Source organism: Pseudonaja textilis, chromosome 2, assembly GCF_049901715.1.
Source record: "Pseudonaja textilis isolate UNSWEBS1 chromosome 2, rPseTex1.2, whole genome shotgun sequence".
NCBI lineage: Eukaryota > Metazoa > Chordata > Lepidosauria > Squamata > Elapidae > Pseudonaja > Pseudonaja textilis.
In genome coordinates, this window is record NC_141991.1 from 98,017,279 (window position 1) to 98,028,335 (window position 11,057).

Below are 11,057 nucleotides of genomic sequence, written 5' to 3' on the forward strand. Positions count from 1 at the left end.
AGTTAAACAATCAACTCACAGTTTCAAGGATTTTTTTAAAAAATTCAATTGGCAGCCAATACAACAGAAAAGCAAAAATAGTGCATGGATTAACCAAAGTATTTGTGTAGTGATGGAATTTCACCCAAAGCACCACCAAACATGGTCTTTTTACAATGTTGCCCAGAAATAAATAATTTATTAGAAGGTCAATGGACAGCAGAGACCCATTTCAGCTAAAGCTGTGTCACGTCGTGAGCTCAGCCCACTTGATAGTACAGGAACATAGCAAAACAGCTGTGTGTTCACAACCATACTGAACAATAAGGGTTGGTGGGACAATACCGGTGTGTTGAGTGGGGCAGAAAACTTGAACCTGGAGCAACAGATCTCCACCTTCACCTCTTTTTTTCAACTAATTCCCATAACGGTGATAATTTTCCTTCTGCTGTTTGATCCCATTTGTTTCCCAGCCAGGATTCTGGAAGCTTGATTTTACATGCTCCAGCTGCCTGTTGACAATAAGCAGCCACTGAATGAAAACAAAACATATGGAACAATAAAATGAGACCCCCGAGGCTGACTAGATTAGCTGGGCTAGCACAGGCGGCTGTGTGAAGCAAGTGCAAAGCAAGTCAAGGACATGGAAGAACATAAAAGCATGAAAGGCCAGAATGCCCCACTGAAGTGCTTTATGGTGGCATGTGCCTGGTGCTGATTAAGGGTTCTCACAGGGTACGGCTATGTCACAGCCAGGCCCTACAGACCAATCATTTCAGGGTTTTCCCATTGTCCATGCTCTGTTCTCCACAGCCTCCCAGAGCTTGGAGTAGAGCGGCAGGCGGAGGAATCCCCTCGCAGTCTGTGAGTCAGTGTCACCAATTCCCCAAGGATGTTATCTTGCAGGATCATCGGCAACGATTTGTTGAAATCCATCCTAGGAAGGAACTTCTGCAGATCTCTTCTATGAGTAAATCATGCTGTGGGTCTACTTAACTCTTCTGAAAGGCGCTTCCTTAAAATTCTTGAGTTTGGGAGGCCCCAAGAGATCACATTTTCAGCCTTTTTTAAAAGTTATAAATCAATCTACGATGCCCATGAAAGGGTTCTCTAGAATTTCTAGGTTCGTGTTTAAATTAAAGCCGCCGTGCCTTTCTTTTCTCCACTGCAACTGCTGCGCGATCTACATGTGATGGTGAGACGAAGCGATACTTTGCATCAATTTCCCTGTGCAGAAGCACAGCAAATTTTAGACCCATTAAAATTCTTTTACACACTGCTGTAATGCAGCTGCCTCAACATTGTGGAAAATCTGCATCATAGGTTCCAAATATCCAGGTCATTTCTGGCAGCAGGTTAAATAGCCTGCCCTGACAGGGCTGGACTCGAATGGCTACTCTGTGGCTAGGGAAGTGCAACAGGATGATGAGGGAGGAAGGAGGCTACCTGGGATGTTTTCTCACCTCAGGATCCACAAGAGCAAGTTTCATACTCTTGAGAAGTTGCTCTTGCACTATGCAAGAAAGTCACAGGTAGCGTGATTCAGCTTTGGAATATAGCAAGAATAATTTCCCAGGCTGTTCACCGTGCACAGTGCAGCCTGTATCAGGAAAGACGTATGGCTTTAAAAATGCACTAAATCGTTTTCCTCTCAAAACATACTGGCCTGCTTTCATTTACCTGGTCAAGAACTATCTTCTGATACAGATTACTATCTGAGAGCAGACAAGAGTTCTTAGTTCCGCTTTACAGGAAGTATCAGGAATGTATAATGTATTCTTTACCACTGAGCAAAGCTCTCCATAGGTGTCCAGTAGAAACCATTATGATATCAAAATGAATTCATGAGCATCATGACTTTTCATTCACATTGTGATATATTTATACTCCCTCACCCTTTCTGTGGATGCCCTTGAACTATCCCCAAAGAACTGTCATTATATTTTCCAAGAAGATCGTGTATCTCTCCCTTTCTCCCTCTCATAAGAAAATCAGAAACAGGCAAGAGGCTGCTTCAAAATACTGAACGTCTTATTTGCTGCCAAGCAAACGGCCAGTTTATCTGTGGTCTTCCCTATACCACCACCACCAGCAGCAGCAGCCAAGATAGCTGATTCTGAATTCCAGGAAAGTTCAAAGTGCTTTCAAGTCGATCAACTCTTGTTTGCTCCACCCAATATTAGATGCGACCAGCAGCAACACTGCGCTCGGAGCTCTGGAAGGAGCTGGCCTCCCAGCGGTCAGAGTGTGTTGTTTTGAGGTCAGGGCGCCTTAGGAGTAGAGCCAGGAGTTTGCGCAGCACTGCCCGTCGCAGCAATATATATACCCATGGGTCCAGGATCTGGTTCCAGGAGGCCAGGCGCACCCCAAGGAACAGCAGTTCTTCATAATTCAAAGCTTTATGAGAGTTGCTCACCGATAAGATGACAATGACCTGAGAACGGCACAGAGAACAAGGGCAGCAATGTTATATCAGCCAATGAGAGAACAAGATAATGAGACTGTAGGTTTATATGGTCCACTCCTTCCCAGTGACCCTAAGAACTTAGAAACAGGTATTAACTCTGTGTATACATTAGCTCAGTCCACATAATAAATATACCGTTCACAACCCAGCCCTTTATTTGTGTGCTGATAAGGGCTTCTCAGAATCAATTGAGTGATTGCTTGGTTCATTCTTTGGGCTATTATACCCAAGCATAATGTCAATTTGATCCAAACTTTTAACCTCAAGAAGTTTTCCAGTTAACGTTCTTTCCCCTCTAATCAAATAGTTCCTTACATAATCAAGGTACTGTGTTTCGTATGAACATATTTCCAAGAATCTTCCTAACACCCAAGGGCATCTTATTCTAAGTTTACCCAATCTGATGCTCTCCATATTATTTTAATGTAATTTTTAGTCAGCATGGTAATAGAACAACCATAGCCCTTTAAAATAGACCAGACCGGGAAACAAAAATCATGTAGATCAGTACTATGTTTATTGTAGTTATAACAACAAAATATGCTGACTCTGTAAAGCACTTCTTAGAGAGGGCTATAAAGCACTATGAAGTGGTATATAAGTCTAAGTGCTATTGCTGTTTTCCAAGTCTGAACATAGCTCCCCTCTCACTCCAACTTTATGTGAACTAGAGAAGGGATTGTTTGACACATGCCAATTCCCCACCTTTTTGTGCCTCAAAATATGTGCTAAACGCCCTACACATTTCCATTGCTTCTTTTCTGTTTTGTTTTTTTTACTCACCAATAATGGACTCCAACAAATACAGGAGACCACCATGATGCCTGCAAGCTGCACAACCATTTCAATGTCATGTGCTTTGGTTTTCCGCCGACCGCATTTGCGCTGACCACGAAGACGAGCTCGCACCAGAATGACTCCGCTGAATGTGTTGCAGATGAGAGAGGCCACCAGAGAAGCCAATCCCAAAAGGGAGAAGAGCATGGCAAAAGCAACCTCGGACCATTCTTCTGCCCCTTGCACCTTGATAAAACACCAAGTGTTTTGGGCCTGTATATCGTATTTCCCAAACGTGCATAGAGGCAAGAGAGCAATGGCAAGAGCAACGGTCCACAGTCCTGCCAAGGAAAGCTTCGTTCGGCCTGGCGTGACCACTGCAGCATGAAGCAGAGGACGAGTGATGCCAATGCAGCGCTCCACGGCCATCATGAAGCCCAGAAAGAGCGGGCATAGTCCAAAGAATACCATGGAAGCCCCAAAGAATTGGCAGAGAGCTCTAGAGGGATCCATGGCTCTCCAACCACGCTGTGTGGCATACAGTTGCAACACAAAGGAGCCTGGGATGATATGGCCTGCTAGGTCTGTGATAACCAAGCTGCTGGCAAAAAGCAGGAATGTGGCCTTGGAACGACGCCGGAAGCGGGTGTAGGACTGCACTAGGATTACCAAGGCCACGATATTAGAGATTGCCCCCAAAGTCATGGAGAAGATGGGAGCAGCAGGAGAAGGAGCACTTGATGGAGTCTTCACCAGTTCTGTAAGACCCAAGGAGGAACTGTTCACTAGATGAATGGCAGGTGCTTGAGAAGCATTGGGAGGGTGCATACTAAACATCCTGTCAACGGCTGCTTCCAGGCTCAGGCATCTGCGAGGGGGGAAAACAAGATTAGGCCCTCCATTTCTGTCCTATTTGTTCCCAGCCACCAGCTCCTGCCAAACCCCCAAGAGAAGCCAGTTTTCTGTATGAACTCCATCGTACTTAATGTAGTTTCTCCTAACTTCCCCTTTTGTGTTGTCCTGCCTGGCTGACTTCTCTTGTATTTTTATTTATTTTTTCTTAATTTACAACTGATTTGGATTACATATTTTATCATAGAAACCAACATACGTATTTTCAATGAGGAGGAGAACCAACAGAAACACGATCGGGGAAAGGAAGTAAGGCTTTCATGAACAAGTAACTAAGTAAATTCTTTTTAAATAGGGAATTTTCTGCTTATGGTTTAAAATCCACAGGGCCTTAACTTAGGCACCTCCCCTTCAATCAAAAGATCCCACTCAGACTGAATATTAACAATGCCGTCAATTTCCTGGAATTAAGCCCCAATTACCTCAAGGTAGTTCACTTCTAGCTAACCAAAAGTACATAAAGTCAAATGGAGCAGCTATCTCAGGCAGATTTTGGCTACAGGTTGTCCTATGACTTATAACAGTTCATTTAATGATCATTCGAAGTTACAACAGCCCTGGAAAAAGTGACTGACTTTTTTTTCACATGACCATTGTAGCATTCCCCATGATCACATGATCAAAATTCAGATGCTTGACAACTGACTCATATTTATGGTGGTTGCAGTGTCCTGGGGTCATGTGATCACCTTTTGTGACCTGACAAGCAGAGTCAGTGGGGAAGGCAGATTCTCTTAACAACTGTGTTACTAACTTAACAACTTGGCAGTGATTCAGTTAATAACTGTGGCAAGAAAGGTTCTAACATGGAGAAAAACTCTCAGTTAACAACAGAAATTTGGGGCTCAATTGTGGTCATAAATTGAGGTCTTCAAGGAAAGCAAACTTTTATATTTCTACTATTTGTGATCTGTTGCCTCCTGCGCTAGAGTAACTTCTCCCACTCTGATTAAGATGAATGTTGATTTGGTGCTAATCGGGTATCTGTTAACATCTCTTCAGCGATGCACAAGATTGCCTTATTGGGGTCCTTCCAAATAGCAAGGATAAAATATCTTCCCAATGTACTTTATATTTTAGCATTACTAAGGAACTTAAGTACGATTTTGCAATTCTGTGAAAGAAAGCTTAAGATTAAGGATATTTTACAATAGTGACAAACAGGTAAGGGAACTATAGGGGGTAAACAGAACTAAAAATGGAAAAGTACCATATTTTATATTTTATTTTATAACAAGTTCTTTGTTTTAATTCATAATTACATTATTCTTTCTGTCATTTTATTTGAACATATAAATAGGGATTTTAAATTTACAGTATAGACATGTCTAATTTAATATCAACACAATAAATCTTCCGACTCATGTTTTAGATTACAGATGTCATCGTGAAATTTAAGAAAGAACAAGCTGATAAGAACAAGTTAGGCTTATTTCTGAGACACTAGCATCTTATGCTACAAATAGCATGTACAATAGAAAGGTATTATTAGATTTAATTAAATGTTCCTCAAATAATGTCAACAAGTTTCTCTTAAACTTTCTTTCAGATCTTCCAGATCTTTACAATAAACAAAATAATAAAGACTGAGGAAAATATCTATTGTAACATTGTAACACGTGGAGCAATTACTCAGGTTTTACACTATTTACAAAAACCAGGAGAATAGCTTTATGTCATTCTTATAGATTTAAGTCTAATCCAAAAGTCTAAGCTGATGACACAATGCTACGTATGTTTACTTAGATCAAGTTCAAAAGGTTTACTCTTTGATTATGTATATAGAAGATTCTTTCCAAATTTGCTAATATGTCCTGCCCTCCAACTTAGGGCAACATTTCTATATCCTCTGACCTGAGACATCACAATTGGACCTACTTCAGAGTAAAAAAAAAAAAAAAGTTCAACTCCTGTTGACATCATGGGTATATATCTTTCTAGTTTTCGTGGTAAAAACATGGATGTGGTTTGCCATTGGTGGCTTCTGTTTGTTTGCTAATTTGTTTTTAAAAAAAATCTTTTGGGACCTTGGATTTCATGATAAACTCTCACTGGTATTCACCAGAACTGAATATCTCTAGATATAGCTCTCTAGATATACAAAAGTCCTGATATTTATACAAACAGAACAACTGCGGTATTACCATCTCCCCGTCCAATTATTGTCCTGCATAACAATCGCCTTGAAAAACCCTGAAAGATTATTTCTGTAATCTTTGTAAAAATTGTATTAGTGTTAATAAAGGTAGTACTGTATCATGCCTTTTAAAATTTCCCTGCACAAAACAACAAAGAAGTCTTTCACTTATGTACAGTTTGCAAGAGAGGCAAACCCTTCTGATGTTGGATAATGGTCTAAATTCATTTGGTAAAACCAGAAGCAAATTGCGTTAGTCTATAGCTATCTTATTCACTTTTGCAGCAGGCGTGCGTGTTTAAATAAGCATATCTCTTGTACTTATCATAGGTACTGCAACTGGATTGCTCCATAAAAAAAATTATTGTCTAGCAATAGTAACCTGTGGCTATATTCAAAATCAGATGATACAATTATAACTTCCCATGTTTTTCACTGCCCCTATAGAAACAAAAACAGAATCTGGGAAGATAAATTGTAACATTCACCTCTTAGTATCCTCTAGTTATCCCACTAGTCACATTGAAGACAATCATTTTTCACTCTTTCTATAAAAGTTCTTTTGAAATTGGAATTAGGCTCTGGAGCCGCTCAGATACAGAAAATTGTGCTTCCCTCATGCCAAATCATTTAGGGCGCCTGAGATATGAGAAAAGCAGATTTAATCCATATTGGGGAGGGTGAATCCAGAAGATGGAAGCTATTTAATTTTATTTTAGTGGTAGGTACGGAGCACTAATAACTTATAAAATTGAAGAACCGCAATGTTTAATTCATTGATAAATTCATCAGTTAAAATATTTAACAAAAAAGTTAGTAGAAATTATTTGAAATTATTAATATATTGCTAAACATCATACAGGGAAGCATTCCCGGTAGTCAAAAGTCATTATCTTCCTCTATATCATTAGAAGGAAAGACTTTTTCAGAAAATAGTTCTTGCCACAACTTACACGGGTATTAATCAAAGCAACATAAGCATCTAGCTTGAGGAGGGGGAAAAAAAAGATCTACAAGTCTAATCAATCAAATTTTATATTAATCAATTTTAATTGGATACACCCACACACCAAAGTTGTACAGGAGTAAATAACTTGTTAGGTTCACAATACTAGCTTCTTATATCCTTGCATAAGTTGTGTCCTTTGGCTGTCTTGCTTTTCAACTAAATAAAACCCCACACCTACACATTCAAAAGCCCCATTGGCTAGGAGGTAACAGAGTGAAGTACAATACAGCTGTTTAGACCAAGTAGAACTGCCATATTCTAAACTACTTACAAACTATTAATAGGGTGGTGGGAGGATTTCCCCACTCTATTCACTACTTGAACAGGGACATGTGATAGAAGACAGGGAATAACTACCTTCTGGGAAGGCAGAACTGGGAATAAAATCGTGTCAGGTTGGGTTAAAACGTCACTCCAACAGGTGAGGAGTATTTGGGGATAGATGCCTCCCGTCTCTATTGGAAGAGCCTCCGAATGACAATTTTTCGCCCATTTACCGGGGATTCTTAGAATTAAGAGTTCCCGGTAACACTTACAAGAAAGCGGGTAGCTGTTTCGCTTCCTTCCAGGACTTTCTGAGTACTTTTCCCACGGAATAGTAAAGCCCAAACAATTCGAGCTCCTGCCTTCTACCCCATGTTTTTCTCTCCCAGAACGGCACCGATTCTTCTGGGTGCTTCCATCCCTAAAGCAAGCAAGTCACTCGGAAAGCAACTCAACTTCTTCAACACTAAATACCCCCACCCCCCATGAATATCCTCCGACCAGCTTGAGCGCACCGCGGAGATCTACTGGCCAGAGATGTAAGACCGCCTGCTTCGCTTCTCCCAATAAGCCTTTTTTTTGCAACTAATTGGAGGCCCCCAAAGGATCCGTGGAAGCCCCAGCCTTTGACCCCGAGCATACCTGGGGCTGCTCCCTTCCTTTCCTCCAAGCCCCGGTTCCCTCTCCTCGTCCCAACGAAACTGGATGAAGAGTTGATCGAGCTCCTGAGAGCCTGAGTCTCCTTTGGCTCCCAGCGCATTGTTCCCTTGCAGGCGCTGTCGAAAGGCGGCCGCCTCCGTCGGGATCCCCCAGCCTCAGAGGGCTCCGCGGCGCTCGACTTCGCCTCACCCTCTCTGGCTCTGACTCCGGAGACGAGGGGCATGCCCTCCGCCAGCACTAGGGGGCGCTCTGAACTTTCCCTCCTCCCCCCTCCGACGATTGGGCCGCCTTCCAAAGAAGGCTTTCTTCCTCAAGGCCGGACTTCTTCCCCCACCCCGTCCAGCACACTCTGCAGGAGAAGTTTTCTCCTCCATCCTCCTTTGCGACCCGCGCCCACTTTCGGAAAAGTAGCGGACCCTCTGAAAACAACTAAGCTTCGTGGTCCGAGATGGGGCGCGGGTCTGTGTGAACCTTTTAATTCTCTTTAGTTACACGGGTTGGGAAGGGAATCTTTCCCACGAAGCTTTGAATTCTCCGCCTCTGTCTGTGTGTGTGTCTGTCTGTCTGTCTGTCTATCTCTTCTGTGGTCCCAAAGTTGCTTTTTTCTTACCACAAAAGCCCTCTGCGACAGAAGCAGTGTTGGGAGAGTTACTGCTTTTCTTTCCAGAGAGTTGCGGGGTGTGTGTGTCTGTGTGTGTGTCACACCTCCTTAAAGAGAGAGGCCAAGGGAGTGCCCATTAAGCAGCAACCTACAGGTAGCCTTCCTCTTACGACCACAAATGAGCCCAAAAATTCTGTGGCTAAGTGAAACATTGGTTAAGTGCCCCATTTAATGACCTTTCTTGACACAGTTGTTAAGTAAATCCCTGTAGTTGTTAAATTAGTCAAACTGTTAAGTGAGTCTGGCTTCCTCATTGTCAGAAGGTTGCAAAAGGGGATCAGGTGACCCTGGGACACAGCAACCATCATAAATATGAGTCAGTTGCCAAGGTTTGAATTTTGATCTGCCACAATGGTCATTAGTGTGAAAACTGGTCATAAGTCACTTTTTTCAGGGCCGTGGTAACTTTGAACGGTCACTAAATGAACCGCTGTAAGCCATGGACTACCTGTATTTGCACTTCTTCATGTTTCAGACCTCTGCAACTCTTGATTTTGAGGGCCAATAAAGTGGGACAATTTGGCAAACCTCTGTGCCTTTAGGGAGGCATATGGGAGCCAACGGCCACCCAATATTTGGAGGGAATTTGGTTGGGGGGGGACTAAGAGTGAAATCACATCACACAAATTTGTAAGATTTTGTAGGTCTACAGCAGTTTTCCTTTTTTTTTTTAATAAAGATTTTATTGTTTTTTAAAAACAAATATAAACAAACAAAACATAAAAAACATCAAGCTGTCTTCCATAGGTGTACATACAGTGTGCCGGTTGGTTTACAAATTGTTTTGTGCTTCCATTTCGTAGTCTTCAATTACAATTACATTACATATAATCTCATATTGTCAATCAAAAACTAAATACCTTAGTATCATTAATCAATCATTCGACTATACTTTTATTCATGTTTTACAAGATAACCATAATTTACTTAATTTATTGTATAACAGTTCATATTATCACCCCAAATCTATCCTAAAATCATTTTGTAGTTATAATAAAAAAGAAGTACATCTTTATATATTTATAATTTTCTAGAAATCTACATATTTCATTACTGTACTTTGTTATCTAACCATTAATAGAAAAGATCCCAAATTTTATAGAATTGTTTATCCTCTAATTGTTCTCTAATTTCAAATGTCAATCTACTCATTTCAGCACATTCCAATATTTTCTTAATGATTTCCTCCTGCAATGGTATCTTCTCATTTTTCCAGTTTTTAGCAAATACAATCCTAGCCTCTGTTAATACATTTACAATCAGGTATTTCATGTCTTTACTATATATTTCAGGTAAAATTCCCAATAAAAATATCTCTGGTTTCAACTCTATATGTTTTTTGTCATATTTTCCAACCACATGTTGATTTTAGTCCAGCATTTTTTAGCATCCACACAAGTCCACCACATATGGTAATATGAGCCAGGTGTCTGATGACATTTCCAACATTTTTCAGATTTATTCTTGAACATTCTTGCTATTCTTGTCAGGGGAAAATGCCACCTGTAAAACATCTTATACAAATTTTCTTTATATGCTGTTGACATTGTCATTTTATAATTTTGAGACCACAATTTTTGCCATTTCTCTAGATTAATCCCATATCCAAAATTCTTCCCCCAAGCAATCATAGTTTCTTTAACTTGTTCTTCTAATTTAATTTCTAATAAATATCTATACAATTTTTTAATCACCTTTTCATCAGTACCTGTCAAAATCTTATCTAAGTCAGTCAATTTATCATAGAAACCTTCTGTTTTAGAATCTTTATCATACCTTGAATGTATTTGCTCATATGAAAACCAATTCATCTTCATACCTTGTTCCTCTAGTTTTTGCATAGATTTAAGTTCACCCTTTTCATTCAGTATTTCACCATATCTAACTGTTTGTTCCTTTTTGTATATTATAGGATACGAAAATGCTTCAATAGTCAATAACCAGGCTGGAATTTTCAAATAACGTTGTCTTTTAACCGTCTCCCAGTTTAACCACAGAGACTCCCGTATATAATGTCTTCTAAAATACCCCTGTGTTTTAGTTCCTTTGTACCATAAAAAAGCATGCCACCCCAACAACAAATCATGTCCTTCTAATGTCAACAATCTAGTATTTCTTAACCCACATCAGATTTGTAGCCTGGTAGTACAATTCCCAATTAGGCAAACCAAATCCTCCTCTAATTCTAGCA

The 11,057-nt window shown here is 40.4% G+C and overlaps 1 protein-coding gene across 2 annotated transcripts; it reads right to left on the reverse strand.

The window, feature by feature from the left end:
- Positions 1-482: 482 nt before the first annotated feature.
- On the reverse strand, positions 483-8,396 carry PTGER1 (prostaglandin E receptor 1). Of its 2 annotated transcripts, XM_026696259.2 has the most exons (3): positions 8,188-8,396; positions 3,230-4,091; positions 483-2,413 (listed from the first exon to the last, which is right to left on the reverse strand). In XM_026696259.2, exons 2-3 carry the CDS (start codon positions 4,058-4,060, stop codon positions 2,159-2,161), a joined length of 1,086 nt encoding a protein of 361 aa, XP_026552044.1. In that variant the 5' UTR covers positions 4,061-4,091; positions 8,188-8,396; the 3' UTR covers positions 483-2,158. The 2 variants fall into 2 exon arrangements, with proteins under 2 accessions (XP_026552044.1, XP_087780786.1); XM_087924660.1 differs by lacking the exon at positions 8,188-8,396 and having other exon boundaries at positions 3,230-6,390.
- Positions 8,397-11,057: the final 2,661 nt, after the last annotated feature.

What these genes read in the sequence shown, in the direction of transcription:
- PTGER1 (XM_026696259.2), bottom strand. Translation starts at nt 4,060, where the DNA reads ATGTTTAGTATGCACCCTCCCAATGCTTCTCAAGCACCTGCCATTCAT. An exon ending in TTTGTTGGAGTCCATTATTG is followed by an intron (nt 2,414 to 3,229) that starts GTGAGTAAAAAA and finishes TGCCGTTCTCAG; the next exon opens with GTCATTGTCATCTTATCGGT.